Source organism: Notolepis coatsorum (assembly GCF_963971535.1).
Source record: "Notolepis coatsorum genome assembly, chromosome: 14".
NCBI classification, from domain to species: Eukaryota; Metazoa; Chordata; class Actinopteri; order Aulopiformes; family Paralepididae; genus Notolepis; species Notolepis coatsorum.
Window position 1 is genome coordinate 30,915,432 of NC_140178.1, and position 21,385 is coordinate 30,936,816.

Sequence of the window (21,385 nt, forward strand, 5' to 3'; positions counted from 1 at the left end):
CATTACAAAGGTGCTCAGAGTTGCACGAGGGGTTCGCACAGAGATACGGGATGGTTTGAAAGCTCGGCGTTGCTAATAAATATTTTTTATATTTTTTTTATAAACTGCTCAAAGCGGCATTATTTCCGTCGTTGGGTGATCACAGCGCCTGCGCAGTGCGCACCATCCCGTATCTCTGGATTCACTCGGTTCAGCGCCGAGGCTCACCATACGAGAAATATTCAGTTTCAATCTGTTTGCGCATTTAGTATACAGTCACAGTGTTCGACTTACGTGATGATTTGCTCCATTTTAATGTAAACGCCGAAGAATAATCCTCACGAGTCACAATGTTATCCAATATCCAGCCTGAATTTCGAAAAAGGTTCGAAAAAGCCGCCTCCCCCAACATGTCGTATACGTCATGCCGACAAACGCCCGTGGGCACTGGATCAAACCATTAAAGTGGGGGGTCACACAATCTTTGGAAACTTAAAAACTTGCTATTAAGTGTCATTGCGTATTATTAATTTGATTGAAATTACGTAGTTATGGTTCGATAAGATTTATAAATTGGGGGGGGGATATTTATATCATATGATATGATCAAAAAGTGAGGGAGCAAAAAGACAAGCTTGCTCCCCCAAGTTCAATAGTCCTAGAGCACCCGCATCTTCTGCTCCATTAAGTGGGCGCCTATGGTTGGATGGATGAAAATGAATGGATATCACTAATAAAAGAAATAACGATTAAAACCCGACTATACTCGTGATTGGCGCTCAAGCGTCGGCGAGTTAACCCGACTATCATCGGGTCTGGCGTCCAATGTGTTAATAGACTTACCATGGTTAATGAAAGCAGCAGGCCCAAGCCAGAGCTGGGCACACCGTTTACGCGTGGAGTACATCACACTGAAGTCGTTAACTCCTGTCCTCAGAAAAGCACTGTCGACGGGGCTCAGCTCTGCTATACATCCCAGCAGAACCTCCACCCGCTCGCCTATAAACCTGCGGTACAACCATTCAAATGTCACATTATTATTATGTTCATTGTCAGTTATACACAACTTATACAACATATACGCAATGGTATCCGATAAGTGAAATCGAATATACATGTTTCTTCGCTAATAATAAATGACATTACCAGAGCCTTGTCGATGTTATTTTTGCTCCGTTGGTCTCTGAGGAGTATCTGTCACAAGACTCAATCTTGACACCGCTATCCAACAGGAAGGCTCCGAGGTAACGATACACCTGAGAGGACGACATGGATGGTTTAAGATGCAATTAAGATCCGTTTACATGCCCGTCAACACAAACTCAATTACTGCTGTTGGAAGGACTATAAAACAAATACAAGGAGACGGGAAGAGACAGACCTCAAATCTACACCCAAATAAGGACAGGTTAGTGATGCACCGATGTGAAAATTGTGGCCGATACCGATATTAATATTGCTGTTCTGGCCGATACCGATATTTACAGATGTCGATATCTCTGTATTGAAAACACTTTTTTATGATAATCAAATAAAGAGCTATTTTCCAGTTACTTTTGTAACTTATTTTCAGAAATGACTGATATTTTGAAACTATCAGACAAAATGAAGTAAACAACTAATTGTCTGTTTTCGAACACATGAACCGGCGGTGCTCGAGTGTCCCCAATCCATGTGTTATAAACGTTACTCATGCCCGAGAAGGAAAACCTGGACCGGACTTCTTAGATCGACGTACAGCCCAATCCAGAGGGTTTCCAATGATGTACAATACCGGCCGCAAGGCGTTAGGCGGCTGTATTGGCCGTTTGCAATCTCAGAGCCATTTCCAATGATAACATCAGGCTGGATGGATGAATTATGAATGGATATAGCAAATAAAAGAAATAACAGTTAAAACCCGACTATACTCGTGATTGGCACTCAATCGATGGCGAGTTAACCCGACTATACTCGTGGTTGGCACTGAATGGGTTAATAGAAACTGATTAACATGCGATGCAAAAAATCAAGTGTAAAATTATATTAGCTTACGCTAAATGCATTGAAAGTGCTAATTAATTAGAGGCTTGGTTTTAACTAGACTACTCTCTTCCTGGTTAATAAATTAGAAGCTTGGTTTTAACTAGACTACTCTCTTTCCACAGACAGACATTTTGGGGCAAGCTGCCATATGTTATCACTACTTACTTTTACTACTACTTTCGAGCAACACTTTACTTATTGTACTTATTTTATACCTATTCTTGTCTGCACTTTATGCATTACATTATATACACACACACACACACACACACACACACATCTTAAATACAGCAGTCTGTAGATTTAACCTTATTTAACAATATCCTATGAATATATTTCACAATGTACCAACACACAATGATGGATTGATGACTTAACCTTAACCGTCTTTGACTGTGCCAAAAATCATCATTCGAGGTTTATCCTATCTGTCCGACATGAACTCAACAGGTGGTCAATTCAAACAGAGAATGTGATTTCCACTGCTGCGATGGCTATCAAATGTAGACAGGCTAAAAACGTCATTTCCCTAATTCCAGTGTGTCGCCCCTCTTTTAATCCTCTCTCCTGCTGTGCTCCGTTGTCATGTGTCCCATTAATGTTTCATAGCGTATTTAAGAGCAATTTGCATTAGTAGAGTCTGCACCAGTCATCTGGACTCATTTGACTTGCCAGTGCATTGTGCCATCTGTTGCACCTCCCTGTTCAACGCGAGGACCAATATATGGCAAGAGCATGCAGGGAACATTGATCTGGTCATTTAACTGTGATCACTAAGATCTGATTAGAGGTCGTTTTCCATCATGTTCTAGTACAGTTAACTTATTGGGAGACTGGAATAAGACCTTATAAGTTATTGAGACCTTTTTATGTCTCATTGTGGCATCAGCTTGCATTTATAACATGAGGCATTTGCCAATGAATTTAGGACGCAAACTAAAGTAGGCCAATACCATAAACTATGGAAACAGATAGTTCCACACCTAGTCTATGGAAACAGATAGTTCCACACATAAACTATGGAAACAGATAGTTCCACACAAACTATGGAAACAGATAGTTCCACACCTAGAGTCCTAGACTATGGAAACAGATAGTTCCACACAAACTATGGAAACAGATAGTTCCACACATAAACTATGGAAACAGATAGTTCCACACATAAACTATGGAAACAGATAGTTCCACACAAACTATGGAAACAGATAGTTCCACACATAAACTATGGAAACAGATACCGTAATTCCTCTAATAGTAACCGGGTCTCAAATACAAGCCGGGTCTCTATTAATGGCCGGGTGCGCTCTTGAGCTAAGCAATTATAAGCCGTCCTCCTAATACAAGCCGGGTTACTAATATACTGAGCTGCATACTGAGCTGGTTACTTGATTTCACTTTGAAAACGTTGACCAGTGACCACCTGTAATTGCACTGTTTACTATTTCATACAGTACTTGGTTTCAATAAATGAACCCAGTACATTTTACTGGGTTCAAACTGACACAAAATGTTGATTTATTCATTATGATCCGTTTGAAAATTTGAAATATAGGCCTCCCTCTTATACAGGCCTCCTCCTAATACAAGCCTGGTACCCGCTACAGTTGAAACAAATACAAGCCGGGGTTACTATTAGAGGAATTACGGTAGTTCCACACAAACTATGGAAACAGATAGTTCCACACAAACTATGGAAACAGATAGTTCCACACAAACTATGGAAACAGATGTTCCACACAAACTATGGAAACAGATAGTTCCACACATAAATTATTATTAGGCAATGAATTAGACCCAATGAAGCAAAAAGGAGAGCGTATAACTTTTGAAATAGAAATGTTGAAATATCCAAATATATTCGGCCAATCCTAAATTAGTTAGGCTGTGTGCTTGTTGATCAAATTCCAATAGTGCTGGAGCCAGCTGTGTTTGTTGATTGACTCAGTTACAAGCTAAATGGCCAATCTAAGCAATCAAACACAAAAAATAATAATAAAGGTCATCTTCACTGGACACGCTCTCTCTCTCTCTCACACGCCATCTCTCTTGATGTCTCCCTCTCTCACTTGCTCTCTTCCTCTCAAAAACTCTGCTACAAGGACTTGATGATGTGTGATAGAGGAGATTCAGACCTGTGAATCCACTATATCTATAACGCTATCTCCATCTTAGCTTCATGTATCAAAGTACAGACAAACACAAAAATGCAGCGACGTTATAATGTTACTAACATTGTTAGAAGTCCATAAAAATCATTAACGTAGTCCCGTGTTGGTAACGTTATTGCTAGCTTTCAGAATCCTGTTAACGTAAGCCCACTTAATAGATTATCAGGCTAGCACATTAGCAAATGCAACCTGTATAACAAACATTAGCTACTGTATCTTATAACTAGCTAATCAATTGCTTACGGTAGTAGATTCTCAAGAGGCGCATTCTGCTAATCTCTGTAATTTCCTTGATAACCAAGCAAGTAGACTCATGACACTATTTAATTATTATATTACAATCGCAATATTGTCCACAATAATTGCAATCGCACTCTTTCACTAAATCGTGCATCCCTAGTGATAACTGTCACCTTATACACAGGTGATAACTGTCACCTTATACACGGGTGATAACGGTCATCTTACACGGGTGATAACTGTCACCTTAAACGGGTGATAACTGTCACCTTAAACACGGGTGATAACTGTCACCAGTGTTTTCCATTAATTACCTAGACTGAACCAAAATATATACAGTATATATTTTTTTTTTTACTATTTTTTTTTAATATAAAGTTTGCCAATAGGGATGTATCAGTAGTATTGGCAGTGGTAGTAGTCGTAATAGTAATCCAGTATATATATATTTTTTTTCTAAAAAATAAACCAGTTCAACAGTAACCACTTTTGCTTCATTTCTTTGATGGCTCAAATGTATGCTCTAGTCCAGTGGTTCCCAAACCTCTCCTCGAGACCCCCCCAGCCGTTCCATGTATTTGTTAAATTCCACCACCAGCACACCTGATTCAACTAATAAAGGGCTAGTTAAGTTGAATCAGGTGTACTGGTGGTGGAATTTAACAAATACATTGAACGGCTGGGGTGCTTCGAAGAGAGGATTGGGAAGCACTAGTCTAGTAGATTTTGTGTTTTGAGCACAAAGTTCATCATAGATCTGGCCTCTTTATTTTGCTCTCAAAGTGCACCAGATTGATGCATTTAACTTTAAAATGTACAAAAAAAGGTTCCGGGGGGGCATGCCCCTGGACCCCCCTAGAGGGGCTGAGGTTCACCCACCACAGTCTCACAAAATCCTGTGGGAACCACTGGTCACCGTATACACAGGTGATAACTGTCACCTTATACACGGGTGATAACTGTCACCTTATACACGGGTGATAACTGTCACCTTACATGGGTGATAACTGTCACCTTACATGGGTGATAACTGCCGTTTGGTCAATTAATGAATGCAGAGGGTAACTTACATATGGCTACAGACAGTTACAACAAATGAGGTTCCTTCCAAGAACTGCATTTGATGATACAGGCTCCCCTAAGGCATCTCATCATGATTAATTATCCTAAACATCCCAAGCATTGCCCAATTTGATACCTAATTTGTATGTCCATTAAAAAAAAATATATATATATCCCAGGGTACTCTATTTGATTTCTGTTTATTTCTATATAAACTTTACATAATATTAATGGAACCACATGCCTTCCAAAGTGAGTCAGAGGCTTCATTTATAAACATTAGGTGCACACAAAAGGCTACTCTGTCACTTTCCGCACAGAATTTGGAATTTATAACAAACAATCTTGGCATGAGAATGTACTTATCTCTACACAGACTACACAAGACATCATTTGCATAGTTTGAGGTCCATGATGTTGCAGGATATAATGGACAGATAACAGGAATTTCAATTTTATAGCAATGCGGAATGTAGAAAAAGATAATGCAAGGCTCATGCCTACTGTATTTTAGTGTAGGCGTTGGTATTCTAACATTTCTTAGAATAGAAATAGAATAGAAATACTTTATTTATCCCGAAGGAAATTCAGCACTACAGATCGCTCACAGTAAAAATGTAGGTAGTCAGAAACAAAAGTCATGTATAAGAATAAAAATAATAAAGAATAAATAATAAAATACGGTCCGGGATATACATTCTGTTATGTATATACATTCTAAAATATAATATATACAGCCAAAAATATACAGAGATATACAGTAAGTGTACAGCATTAAGTGTAATATTCTAAAAACGTCGATTTGAAAGTAAAAGTCCATGAAGATTATGCCAGATAGCACGGTCACCCTGTGCTCACTGATGCAGTGAGGCACAGTGATGAGTTATAAAGTCTGATGGCTGTCGGAATGAAGGACTTCCTGTGCCGTTCAGTGTTGCATCTTGGGAGTCTTAGTCTAACACTGAACGTGCTCCTTCCATAGACCACCGCAACACTTCCGGGATTCTGAAATCGGGGAGGAGATTGCGGGGGGGCAAATGAATGAATGTGGACGAGAGCCTTGACATTAAGTGATTGCAGATACGGCTGTGGGGGTGCTGGAGACATGATCCAATAGACTTGTATGCGCCTGACTCTCCTGAACACGGCGCGAGACATTCCTAATCGATCAGAACTAAATTGGCAGCGAAAAAGACCGCTTTTAAGCATCGATTCCCCATGCACATGCGCAGATTGGCCACGGAGTGTGACGCAACGCACATCCACACTGGAATGTTCCATTAGAGGGGGTGTTGTGTTGTGAGAATGCTAAGATAGAATTAAATATACAGTAAAAGGAATACAGTACAAATATACAGAAGTCTACAGTAAGTGTAATATTGCACAGTGTTGTGCATTTATAATCAGTAGCTTAGGCTACATAGTAGGCTAATGACAGCCTATTCTAGTCTAGCAGGTGCTGATATAGACTAGTAATGTTGATTTTCAGTCATCTATGACATTTTTTGCCTAGATATACCGTATATCTAGGCAAGAAAAGTCATATATGTGATATATGTCATATATTATACGTCTATACCAGCAGCACCTGCTAGACTAGAATAGGCTGTCATTAGCCTACTATGTAGCCTAAGCTACTGATTATAAATGCACAACACTGTGCAATATTACACTTACTGTAGACTTCTGTATATTTGTACTGTATTCCTTTTACTGTATATTTAATTCTATCTCATCATTCTCACAACACAACACCCCCTCTAATGGAACATTCCAGTGTGGATGTGCGTTGCGTCACACTCTGTGGCCAATCTGCGCATGTGCATGGGGAATCGATGCTTAAAAACGGTATTTTTCGCTGCCAATTTAGTTCTGATCGATTAGGAATGTCTCGCGCCGTGTTCAGGAGAGTCAGGTGCATACAAGTCTATTCGATCATGTCTCCAGCACCCCCACAGCCGTATCTGCAATTACTTAATGTCAAGGCTCTCGTCCACATTCATTCATTTGCCCCCCCCCCGCAATCTCCTCCCCGATTTCAATGTAACGCGGAAGTGTAGTGGTCTATCAGCCAAGTCTGTGTGTAGTGGGTGGGAGGGGTTATCCATGATTTTACTTACATTTACAGAAGCCTTAAAGTTTAGTAGAACGCTAGTCATTTAATATATTTTCAACAAAGTACCAAGTTGTTAACACTTTGATCGCCATGGGTTAAATTCATAATTTACCATCCCACGCCAGCTCTATTTGTCTATGGAGAAGTTCCCCTTTGCAGGGCTATAACTTTTTAAATTCTATTGCTAAATTGCCATTATTATGGCCCATTCAATGTCCTATATGTATTGTTCAGGGTGTAGCAACGTTAAACTTTTTCATTCACATATTCATACTAAAATATGGTCTAAAGTATAAGTATGTTTTTATCGTTTTCTGCAGCTTTCTTCAGAACGTGATTTATAGCCCTAAATGCATTATATTGATGATCAAATACAGTTTGGTAGGAATCTGTGCGAGATAAAAAATGTCAACTGGATGTGCTTCTAGGAGTTACTACATATCATCGGATGATGACCGGATGGGCGGGGGATCGTTTATAATTCCGTGGGCAGCGTTAGATGATTCATCCAGAGTGAGTCATATGTTCATCATAGCAGTTTATATGGAACACGTTAGAATATAACGCTGAATCTTACGTGGCTTCCTCGCGCCGCTGGCAGATGAGCGTGGAACAGAATTTTTTCTATTATGGGATGGAGAAATGCCCGATCCATTTCCAGGTTGTATAATAGTATATTAGGGCTGTCTTAAATACTTCGAAGCTTCGTTCGATGGCACAAGCTTCGAACATTACAAAAAATTGACGTTTAAAAAAAATAAAAAATAAAAAAAAGAATTCAAAAAAAGAATTCTTCAATTTTTTTTTTTACTTCGATTTGTGTGTGTGTGTGTGTGTGTGCGTGTGTGAGAACTACCCATCCCAGTTAGGACAGCCGAATCCCGTCGAATCTTTCGCCGTCGACTAAAGACTCACTTCTTCAACCATTATCTGAAATGATTTATATAAAAAAAAAAAAAAAAAATCTAACCGTGACTAACCTTACTGTCATGCACCTTTCCTAATAAACTAACCTACACTGTAACACGCAACACTTTGATAAACATTGTTACTCAGCTGATAGAGTTGTACCCTTCTTGCTGTCTTGTCGTACAGAACTTGTAAGTCGCTTTGGATAAAAGAGTCAGCTAAATGACTAAATGTGTGTGTGTGTGTGTGTGTGTGTGTGTGTGTGTGTGTGTGTGTGTGTGTGTGTGTGTGTGTGTGTGTGTGTGTGTGTGCGCATGGGGCCATTGGGTGGGGCCGGGGGACAAATACACTGGAGGAAAGTAACCCAGCTCAGCACTGCCCAAATTATATCATCACTATTGCCTGTTTGAAGGATATCATCCTCAAATACATATACACCTACATGCCTTGTAGAATTCCACACATAAGAAAGAAAGATACTGGGATGAATAAACAAAATAGGAAATAAAATTTAGATAAGGTGCTACTGAGATGTTTTGGTGAGTTCTTTGTTTTTTTGTGGAAGTTGCCTTTCTTAAAAATGCATGAACATTCACTGATAATTGGTCTGTAGTGGAGTCTGCAAGGTTACATTGCCGGACCATGTAGAATCCGGACCTTGTAGACTGACATAATTCTGTGCATAGTTTAGTCTACACAGGCCATATTTCAAATAATCAAAATCTTATTTCATTCATCTTAAACATTCTTGATTTGGGGGATTGGTAGTTCCCATGAAATCTGAAGTTGTTCAAACGACAACAGCGATCCACCTTGAATTAAATCACACAGCCAAGTGAAACCTTGTTGGCTCAGTCACGAAAGGGGCTACTTAATTAATTAATCCAACCCACTTTATTTATAGAGCACATTTAAAAACAAAATATGAAAGTGCTGTACAAGTCCCACAACATAAGATAAAAAAAAATAAAAAAAAAAAAATAAAAAATAAAAAAGCTTTTTTCGAAGCTTCGAATTAAAATCGAAGCTCGGCCCCGAAGCTTCGATTGCCAAAAAAAGCTTCGAAGGTCAGCCCTATAGTATATATGTCCAAATCATGTTGTTTTTTCGAGTTATTTGCACCGATCGATGTTCACTGTGTCAAGACGGAGTCTCTCTAACGATAGCGAGTGCCCGGACCACATATGGATGAGCACTACCGGTTCAAAGGGTCATTTCCGGTTGGCGATCTGCCGATCGGCCACCAGATGGCGCTCTTGAACCGCTAGAGAGTTGAGTGGAGCTTTGCAGTGTGTCTCAGGGCTCCGGAGGGGAAATATGATTTCGATCACAGATTTTTGAAATATTGACATCAAAGACGAGTTACGGCGTCTTCGGCAGAATGAGCATGGCTAGGAATGACGTCTTAACTCGTCATCGGCGATCATAGTGTTAAGTGTTGTGTAATCTTTAGGGCTGACCTTCGAAGCTTCGGGGCCGAGCTTCGATTTTAATTCGAAGCTTCGGGGGGAAAAGAATTATAATAATTTTTTTTTATTTTATTTTTTTTGTATCTTATGTTGTGGGACTTGTACAGCACTTTGGTAAACTTTGTTGTTTTTAAATGTGCTCTATAAATAAAGTGGATTGGATTAATTAATTAAGTAGCCCCTTTCGTGACTGTGACGCAGCCAACAAGGTTTCACTCGGCTGCCCTGCCTGGGTGCAGTGGGGCTGCTCTCACAGCCAACGACATGACATTACATAATTATGTTGCAACCTTCGTCTATCAAGCAAACAATTATATAAATATTTATATGTAGTTGATAGAGACAAAGGCAGAATTCGACTTAATTAAGCACGTTTTATTAAGACATATTTTTATATGGGTCGGGACACTTTAAAAAAGCAGCACAATGAACACAAATCTGTCCGACATAGTCTTAAATAACAAACGGCATTGCTTCGCTTCTTCGTCGACATGTCTGCTGCACATGTCCTTGTTGTTTAACACAAATAATCTCCACGTGCTTGTTGTAGAGTCGAGGGGCCGCTTACTTTCGTTTCATTGGAATGGAGGTGGGAAGGCGCCGCTTACTTTCGTTTCATTGGAATGGAGGCGCAAGATTTTGGAGGCAAAAAATAATAAATTTTTTAATATTTTTTTTTTTAACTTGGCTTTTCTTTATGTTCGAAGCTTGTGCCATCGAACGAAGCTTCGAAGCTTCGAAGTATTTAAGACAGCCCTAGTAATCTTTATGCCCTACATCATGTTTGTTTCGTAATCTAAAATAAACTAGAAAAAAGGCAATGTGGTTGTATGCCAACGCCGACCAGTAGCCAGTAAGAGTAGTAGGAGGGGCAAATATAGACCAATGTAAGCGGATGTCCCTGCTGAGTCCAAAGACACCACCCGCGAACCTGTACAACAAACGGTTCATGAGATACAAAAGGTGGGTGGGGTTTACGTGTAGGGGCAGGGCCCTGGTTAACCTAGACCAATGAAAGTAGCAGTCTGTACTGAGTTTACTGACACCGCCCATAAGTCTCTACAACAAATGGTTAATGAGATATGAAAGGGGTGTGGCTTAAGCATGAGGGTGTGGTTAACCTAGACCAATGAAAGTAGTAGTCTGTACTCAGTGGATGTTTGTACCTAATTTAAAGAAAATCCCTTGAAATTACCTGAGATATCATGTTCACAAGAGAATGGGACAGACGTGAGGTCACAGTGACCTTGACCACCAACATGTAATCAATTCATCCTTGAGTCCAGGTGGACGTTTGTGCCAAATTTGAAGACATTTCCTCAAGGCGTTCCAGAGATATCATGGTCACGAGAATGGGATGGGCGGACAAGACGAAAACATAATGCCTTCAGTCACGGCTGCACCATTCCAATATGTATAAAGAAATGTAAATAAAAAACATGGGACAGGATGGCATAATACAATTGAAAGAAATCTTAATAAAGTGTACACATTGTTTCCACCTTTGTGCATGTGCAGCTTTCCCATTGTGAATCTATATAATGTAGGACACATGAGGCCTCTGCTGTGTGTGTAGTTCCACTGTAATTGTCAAGCGATCCCTGGTTACAAGCCACAGTTAGTATTTTCTGATGGTCCACAACGCTGTCTATTGATCAAATCAAAACATTGCTACGCACAGCTATGTTGAAACTAAATGCACAGAGAGAGAGAAGAGAAGCGTAATAAACCTACATGTTGTCTCAGCAGTTCCTGGCGATGGCTTCCCAGTGCGTTGAAGTAGTCGCCCGCCCATTCGCCCACCGTCAGGGCTTCGAAGGTGGTCTGGAAGTCAAGTGTCCGCTGGAAGCGTAGCAGAGTCTCTTTGAGGTTACCCCAACGACGGATCTCTGGTGTTGGGCTGGAGAAGAGGGGGAGGGGGAAATACCACAAGATGAGGGCAAATAAGAGAAGCTGGAGGACGACCATCTGCACTACAACACTCTACAGTGACACTCGTTCACTTTACTCTAATGGTTGCAACTGATTGCAAAATTGACGTACATGTTACTACATTCATGGGGTGTGATACAGTGTAGTCAGACTTGCATCAGTAACGTTGTTTTGGCTCTGTACACCAGCACACTGGATTTGAAATGGAACAATGACTGTGAGGAGAAGTGCAGACTTTCACCTTTAATGTGAGGGTGTTTACTCACATGAACTGTGTAGGAATTGTAGACCTTTTTATACATAGCCCTCCCCATTTTAGGCGACCAAATGTAATTGGATGAATTAAAGAGATATTTCACTTTAGTATAACTAGTTTCAGCAGTCTAACCTCTATCTAAAGTAATCTACAAATAACAATATATAGCCTACCCTGTATTGTATAGTTTGTATAGATAGAATATACGTTGTATATTATGTTTGGTTTTTACTAGTTTATTTAGTTTATAGTTATAGTTTGTATAGATAGAATATACGTTGTGTATTATGTTTACAAGTCTACTGCGGTTGATGAGCCGGGAAAAACAAGCATCTTGCATGTATGTATGTCAATTTTAATAAGCTGTGACAATAACATTTTCTGAATCCGAATCTGAATAAGCCAGTGCTCGACACGTAACTATTTTCCCAACGAGTACACATGCTCCTAAATGAAGAAATGTAGGAGCACAGTGAAACAATTAGAATATTTCAAATATAGCTATGAATTTAAATGTTTATTATGATCCAACTGCTCAGATCGTTTTTTATAGTGCAACACTTGGCTAGACTTACAAATATATATATTTTTTTTCATATTTAAAGTTTTTATTTATCACAAGCAAGACAATACATACATGACAAGACAAACTAAGACAATAATAATAACAACAACAACAACAACAACAACAACAACAACAACAACAACAACAACAACAACAAGGGGGGGGGGTTGCAGAGTGTTACAAAGGTTCAGTACACAAACATATTCCAGATAGTGATCTAATAAAGCTCAGGGGACCTTGAAGGCCATCGGGCCTATCACTCTCTTGAAGAGATAGAGCAGCCTGTTCCATTGATAACAAGTCCATGAAGTCCTTGCGCCAGTTCTCCAAACTGAAGCAGTTCGGTTTGCGTTCTTTCCAGTTCATTAAAATAATCCGTTAGCATACACTTACAAATCATTGAACGTACAGAGAGAGAGATTTTGTGTTGGCAAGTCAACTCAAAACTCAAGTAATCTCGCCCAGAGGATTGCTCCGCTGTGAGCTGCCCCAGGGTTAGTTTAACTATTTGGGGGCTTAGTTAGCAGCTACTTTAGTTTTTTACCGTGTCTTGGGCATACAGGGATGGATGGTGATTTTGAGGATGCAAAGCATGTTAGGGTGCTTTCACACTAGGCATCCGGGGCCGTTTCCGAGCACGATTGCCCCAAAAGTAGTGTAGTGAGAACGCTGCGTTCTGTCCATTCCGTCCCCGGGACCACTTGAAAAGGTGGTCTGGGGAGCGATTCAAGCATCCCCAGGCACGGAACAATTAAAGTGTGGACACAACTGTACAAAAACACGGAAGAGGCTTGCTGTAACAAGTGCTTCTGTCTAAGTTTAAGGAGGAGGGTGCTAACCTGCTTGCCCAGAATAGAGTTGTATTCATACTTCAATTTACAAATATTATTTAGGTCCGTTTGGGATTGTGAGAGTCTGTAAACCTGCTCCAACGAGGGAAGCTGTGTGTCAATTTCAGCCAAGCGCTTACGTCTTTCTCTCTTTTCAGAGGCTTCATAAGATATAATGTTCCCTCTCAATACCACCTTAACAGACTCCCCCCAATGTAGCGTCAGACACATCACCGGTATCATTCGTTTCCATAAACTCAATAAGTGGAGATCTCATTGTTTTTGTCTACCTAAATGTACGGAGCGATTTGTAGTGCCAAATTTCCCTCGGGATGAATAAAGTATTTCTATTCTATCTCATTTGATCCCGAAATTCTTTCTCCGAGAGCAAAGAAGGGTTGAAGCGCCAGCTATAGCGCGTCTGTGGCAGTGCCAGCTTTACCAACATCGGGGTGTTGCTCCCTCAAGTGTGCTCGGGAACTAAACAAGATTGGTAGTGTGAAAGCTGGCCAGCAGGGGAGTGGGGAGGGGGGACTATCGTTCTCGGGAACTGAACGGAGGCAACCGTTCCTAATGTGAAAACGCCCTTAGACACATTGGACCCGTTGGCACTTTTCATCTGCATGTTTTTGGCGAATGCAAGGCTGGGATGTTAGTTCCTTCTGCTGTTTTCACAGCATGTCTCCTCTCTGTAAATTAATGTGTTGGTGGGAGTGGCACTCACACAAACACCTCACAGAGAAACAGCATGACTCGAGGAGTTTTCACAGGGCAAAGTCTAGACAGGGCTGAATAGCTAGATACTTTTCCTGTTTTAAAACCGTGACTAGCTGGGTAAAAGATTATGGTAGGTTGTAATTTTTTCTCGCTAATAATTTTTCCAGTTCGAACATATCTATTTTTAGTCACAATGTGAGTGTAAGGAAGCTAGTGACCACTGCTGTCCCTGTCATCCGCTGTCAAGACTATCATTCCTACCAGGTAGCAGGCTCCACATTCACTTCCATCTATTTTGAGGTCCATGTCTAAATATTATAAATTAATACAGCAATATTTTCTGTGGAATACATTTTTCGGTGTCAAAGGTAGGCTACTTGTTTTTTTTAAGCTAATGTTACCATTTTTTAATTATGAGTATAGGAACTATTTCTCACTTGAGGTGTAGTTTGACCAACTGTAAACTTTTCACAGAATGTAACCGAACACTCCACAAGACAAAGACACACAAAACACTTAGACCTACAACAAATTGACCGGATCTGCTTTTACTTTTCAATGGTAATAAATCTGTAAAGACACATCAAATACCAAAATAGAGCATGTACCTTTCACTCTGAATTGTCTGCTTTATTTAAATCTTCACAGCAGCAGTTTGTTTATACTTGTTTATACCTAGAAGTATGATATTTAGACAATGGCCCCAAAATGAATGGAAGTGAATGAGGAACCTGTCACGTGGAAGGAATGGTGGTGTTGACAGCGGACAACAGGGACAGCGGTGGTCGCTTGCTTACTTGTAGATATATACTACAATACTTATTATATATATATATATAATATACCTTTAACATAAACTTAGATAAAGTAATATTATTAACATTTGGTTGCCAATCCCTTGCAATCAATGACGATGACAATTATTTTGTCTTTCCTAATAACAATTTGCATATATCTATACTTCACTTAGTGATGGAAGGGGTAATGATTTATATTTTATTTGACCCCTCTGGAAAGACACCATTTCTGATGTCATACATCAACTGGACGAGAAACTCCCAAACTGAGACCATTACTTATGATGAATATGATAATCGCAAATATGCTCTTCCTGGTGTTTGTTGCTGGGTCACTTGAAACAACTCCCTGTCATAGTGTTCCATTCAAGAGAAAATCCACCTTAAAACCGTATTCACACTGTGCTATTCCAATGTTTCTCTATAAACATGAACCGTCTCGCCAAGATGGAAATCGGCACATCAAGACTTTTAAGGGTACCGATCGAATTACGCCAGTACCACAGAGAGTACCGATTCACGTTAGATCAATCTGTGCCCAATTTCAGTCCCCGAGAGCGGGTAGATTAAGACCCGCCCAGGCGAATTCCAACGACGGGCAATTGTCATTTCATAATGCACACAGACCAGCGTGGACCTTACATTTTTAGAAACTATGATAGCTAGCTATTCAGCCCTGCGTTCAACAGCCCTGCGTTCAACAGCCCTGCGTTCAACAGCCCTGTGACAACTCTCCGCTGTTTCTATGTGCAGTGAAAACTCAGCTGTGTGAGCAAGTGCCACTTGAGTTTCAAGCTCCAACAGAATGGGAGGGGCTGAGCCCGAGACCCTTTCGCTCTCTCTCTCTGCATTCAATGATTTAAAGTAGGCAAACGTTACACTATAAAAACTAACTGGATAGTTGATGATAATCAATATTTTACTTCATTAGCTGAAATATTCTAAAATCATTAAGTTTGTTGTGTGTGTGTAATATGTATATTACTGTCCCATCTCTTGGGTCTTTGGAAAGACCATATGAGGTCAGATGAGTTTGATAGTATTTACTGAGGCTGGCCAGATAATGTTGATATTTAAATATAAAATACTAATAATACAGGGCGGCCGGGTAGCGCAGCGGACTAAGCGTCTGCCTACCACCGCAGAGACAGTGGGATCGAATCCAGTTGCCGCGGTACCTCCGGCTTGGTCGGTCGTCCATACTGACACAATTGGCAGCGTCAGCGGGTGGGTCCTGGTCGTTGTAAACAGCGACTCCTACAGGTCGGTCGGGGCGCCTGCTCAGCGAGGAAGGGATCTGGGTGAGGTAGTGTGATCCTCCCACGCATTACACTCACCCAATGAGAGTCCTCGCTGTCAGGTGAAAAGAAGTGGCTGGCTGACTCCGCATGTATCGGAGGAGACATGTGATAGTCTTCAACCCTCCCTAGACCGGCAAGTGGGGGGGAAATGCGCGCAAAGACCAGGAAGGGAGGGAAGGGAATTGGCATAACGACTAAAATTGGGATGGGAGGAAAAAATACAGAAAAACAGGAGGAGAAAAAGTGGATGAAAAAAAAAGATACACTACACGACTAAGGTACCCATGTACATGTCAAAATACTTCCCAAAGGTCAGTGAATACCACGACCACAACACCAGAGGGAGCTCCACAAATCATGTTAAACCCAGATTCGGCTAAGGACTAACACATTTCACAATTATGCCACATCAATGTGGAACGCCATACCCAAAGCTGTAAAGGAATGTGAATCACTACCCTCTTTCAAAACCATTCTCAAAGAGCACCTACAAGAGACTGCAATTCTAAACTGGCCCCTGTAAATGTCCTAACGCAACCCCCTCCAATGTACAATAAATGTCCTATTAAACCCAATAATACACGAGACCCTCTTCTTGGGACCAAGTAAGATTTCGTCGATAATCCAATGTACAGTTACACCCCCCCCCCCCCCCCATCTATGTACAGTTTGCACTTTGACTGGGCTTGACCATGATGCCAACAACATGCCTAGCGCCGTTTCTTGCATTTTGGTATGTTCCTCCAAACTTCAATTGCAAGTTAAAAGGTTTATGTTGTGCACGCTAATAGTAATAATGTACTGACCTGATGGCTCCCTTCTGTGACTACAAGTCAAAGATGTCCAGGGCTAAATCTGAGTGTGATAAGGCTTGTCAGTGTCATAAGCACCAGACGAACACAACCAGTCAATCATGACATACAAGGCATGTGTGAATCTATTTGCTATGCAAATCAGCAGTAAGCACGCCATAAATCAGAAAGATCATAAACTACAGGCAGGAACAGACTGGTAATTATGTCAGTCCAGTGCTAGACTAGAACCTTTTTTTTTTTAACAACTATTTAAATCAAGTGTAACATTCCTTTATGTTTATGGTTTATCATAAACTCATGGTCACCACACTAGAGCTAGCATTGCTGACCTGTGCCTGCCCTGGTGTAACACCAACACAGGGAAATGTTCTAATAAGTTTAGGGGAGCTGTGAACTGGAACAATAAATTATTATAATAATAATATAATAAAATTATAATTGCATATAAAAAGGTCAGGTAAACAACATATTTTTTGTTTTTTTTAAAGGGTCAAACTCTGGCTTATGGCGAATGTAGAAACATAGGAGTGGTAGCTCGGCATTAGCAAAATGTCAGTTGTAGTAGTATTGTCATTGCTGCTGCTGTTGCTTTTTTTACGCATCTTAATTTTTTTAAGATGTTTTCATGTAAATATTTGTATGCATAATTGTCCCAGTTAAAATATAACATGTAACATATATGTTCTATTCTATCTTAACAGTAAGGACAATGGTGGCAATAAGTCCTGGTCTTTATCGTGTTATCCTTGCAAGTAATTTTTTTATGACGTTTAAGAAGAAAAAAAGGAAACTAAAACACGCCTTACCTGAGCTTCATCTTATGGGTGCTGAAGCCCAACAGGGGGTCCAGCACCAGGCTGGTGGCCAGGTCATCGGTGTCACACAGCTCCCTCACACTCATTCTAGTGCCTCCGTCCATTGCCTCCCACCATCAGCATGCTGAAAACACACAGCAGGTCAAAGGCCCCTTGAGTTGATCGCGACAACAACACAGCCCGCCCCCCCCACAAGGGACGGTGACGTTCAGCTGCTCTGCCCTACCAAAGGCTAACCGCAGCGACTACAATAATGGACACAATCGAGTTATTATGACTGAAATGTAACATTTTGGTTGTTTTCCTGTGACACAATTTGGTTAAGTCCTGTCCGATTCTAGAGAGAAAATATGGTGTCAAAATTGCAGTGACTACAAAACCCAACGACAATCAGAGGCAAACCGCAGTGCTCTGCTTGTTTTACGGGGCTGAGGCGAACCAGAGTGGAGCTGCAGCCACAGTATAGTCATCATGTTCTGGTGATCCATGAAAAGATAACAGGACTAGTCGGCACATCAGTTATATTATTTATTTCCATTACATTACATTTCCTTTCTCAATTACTAATCTATTTTCAACTTTTAAAACACACCGATATCTATAAATAAAACCATGAAATACATGTTGGGTGTGATCACATTAATCAAACAGAAATGGCATTAAAAATCCTAGTTTAAACTGCACTTTGCCTCTGCATCACCTATATAACTGTTTATGGTAATACCACAGCAGAGTGCAGTATCTGCATTTTCGGGGTCATAGGTCAAATCATTGGTCGTGGGGTTTTTTTTAGGTTAAAAACTGACTTCATGGATATGCCTATCTATTAATAAATGCATTGCCACCTGTCTAGCAATAACACATTTGCACCACTTTGACGACATTGTTCTCAGTTTCGGTGTTTAGCTGGTTAGCCTGCAGGGTGCTGTTGGTCGGTAATGGATGTTATCGCTAATGAACGCGGGCGAAATGGTAGCTGCGCTACAACTGATGTTAGCTGTGAATATAAACAGCAGGTCTGCAACACATGACAATAGTACCCGGTTAACGTTAACTTCGCATTGCCACTCACCAGTCAATTGACCCACGTAGCTCCAAATACACGTCGACATGAACGGGATCAATAGAAGAAGTAACTAGTAGGTGTACTAGCTAACGTTATTAGCGAGCTTAGCTAACGGGCCGTGAAGCTACTGTTAGCTCGCCGTTAGCCGCCTCGCGAGCCTCACTGTCCGCATCGGTCCAACGGTGAGATCCACGATCATGCAAAGATGGAAAATCACGCGAAGCTCTGTTATCAGTGCATTGTATTTTGTAATATATATATGTAATATATATACCTGGGAGTCGCGTGTAGCTAACGGAGTTGTCGCCAGATCAGACTGCAAGCTGCTAAGTTAGCTAACCAGCTAGCTTTCCGCAGTTCAGCTGGCTCCGGCTGCCTGCCTGGCCGAGCAACAATAATGTCGTCTGATCTTGAACTCTGGAAATCCCTCCGTTTTGTCGTGATAAAAGATGTTAAATCCCAGTAGGAATGGCTAAGTTAATGTTATTTAACGTTACCGCAATGGGGAAAAATACAATCCAAAGATGTTGTTTGTTATTATGTGGTTAGCTTTTCACGAGGCCTTGGTCTAAGCACCAAAAGTCGCTCAGCGATGCCCACAGTGAGAGTAACCAGAAGAGGAGTAACGTAACCAGCTGAGGCTGGGAGGAGGAGACGGAGCCCGAGGAGGGACTGGAGGACGGAGGGGCTGGAGGGACGGGGCCCCAGTCTGTCTGTCAGACTGGTGTTTCTGTTAGTGCACAAACTAGGGATCACAACAACAAGAATTTCCACACTGTTTCTAATAATCACAAAATGACCATGACCATTTTAATTCTCATATTATTTTGAGGGACAAAAGTGTGGTGGATAGAGAATGTTTTTCTAATTAATTTTCTATAATAATAATAATAATAATAATAATAATAATAATAATAATAATAATAATAATAATAATAATAATAATAATTAGGGGTTCCAAAGCCAAATCCCTATCCTCCTCGGTTGGGCATTTAAATAAAATAAAAAGGAAAAGTTGAACAATTTAATGGTTATCCAACATCATCCCCAACCATCTATAAAGGGACCTAGTATAACGTGTATATTTACATTTGCTGCACTTCTATAAAGTACTTCTTTGGGAGCCTGGCTGGATCCAATGTTTATTACCGCCCGCCACCACCAATACCACAGGACCTACATATATATATATGCCATACCATAACAATATAATGCCAGTGTTGAGAGATAAATGTCACCATAACTAAAAGAGACGCTCCTATGGGCGCCACCTGATATACCCACACAGTTATGGTTAAGGGTAGAAACCATAATCCCATCAAACAGCGACCTCTAGGCAAAAGAGGCTCTTGTTTACATTTTTCTTTTTTATCTGATGTGTGGGTTGGATTTGAGTGAGGAGAGGTAGGGTTGCTTGCTATTGCTGGCCACACCTCAGGCTCTGCCAAGAGAGGTCTGGAGAAATTCAGATAAGTTACTGTATAGATATTGTGTTATTTCTATATATGCCAGTACACATTCTGTTTGTATTATATATATATTATAGCTATGTAGTAAGTAACCTTTCTTTTCTCCAGACCTCTCTTGGCAGAGCTTGATGTGTGGCCAACAATAGCAACCCTATAGCCACTCAAATCTGATCCACAAATCAGACTAAAACAATAAATGTAAACAAAGCACAATACCAAGAGGGGCACTGGCGGTCACTGTTTGGTGGCATTACAATCATATTTTGTGAACATACAAGTCCTGTCTCAAGTCTTCATTTTGCACCTCCTGCAAAATAACTAGTAGATTGACCCTCCCCTCTGATCTGGAATCATTGTATCTTATGTCATCATCATAAATCAAAACAAAATAATTTTGAGGTGCCGTAAGCCTTCTTTAAAAACGTTTGTAACCAAACCATTGTAAAAAAAACGCAGTTGTTTACTTTTCAGGCAGATTTCTAAGTGTTCCTGCTAGGGATGCACCGATCCGACTTTTTCAGTCCCGATACCGATACCTGGGCTTTGGGTATCGGCCGATACCGAGTACTGATCCGATACCCATTGTTCAATTAATAAACTGTATGCCTCACTGTGTGGAAGAGACTGGGATAATTATTTTGTGCAAGGCAACATCAGGCTTGACTTAAAACATTACTTTCCTAATTAGTGAAACTAAATGTAACAAATGAACATAGATATAGGCGGTCAGGTGGCGTAGCGGAGATTGCGCTCGTCACCAATGCAAGAGGCTGCGGTCTTGACTCCCGGAGTCAGCATTGCCTGTGGCTTGGGCCGGTCGCTATACTAACTCGTTTGGCTGAGTTAGGGGGAGG

General features: G+C 40.7%; 1 protein-coding gene across 2 annotated transcripts in view; it reads right to left on the reverse strand.

The window, feature by feature from the left end:
- LOC311240057 (uncharacterized protein) overlaps window positions 1–19,612 on the reverse strand; it is a 36,126-nt gene extending 16,514 nt beyond the window's left edge. Inside the window, exons 1-5 of one of the 2 annotated variants that reach the window (XM_084328565.1) lie at window positions 19,337–19,612; window positions 17,988–18,120; window positions 11,703–11,868; window positions 1,126–1,235; window positions 823–986 (exon numbers count right to left, since the gene is read on the reverse strand). In XM_084328565.1, coding sequence (XP_084184691.1) covers window positions 823–986; window positions 1,126–1,235; window positions 11,703–11,868; window positions 17,988–18,100 — 553 coding nt within the window. In that variant the 5' untranslated portion in view covers window positions 18,101–18,120; window positions 19,337–19,612. Of the gene's footprint in view, window positions 1–822; window positions 987–1,125; window positions 1,236–11,702; window positions 11,869–17,987; window positions 18,121–19,068 lie in introns of both variants that reach the window. The other variant, XM_084328564.1, reaches the window with a different exon arrangement.
- Between the last annotated feature and the right edge of the window lie 1,773 nt (window positions 19,613–21,385).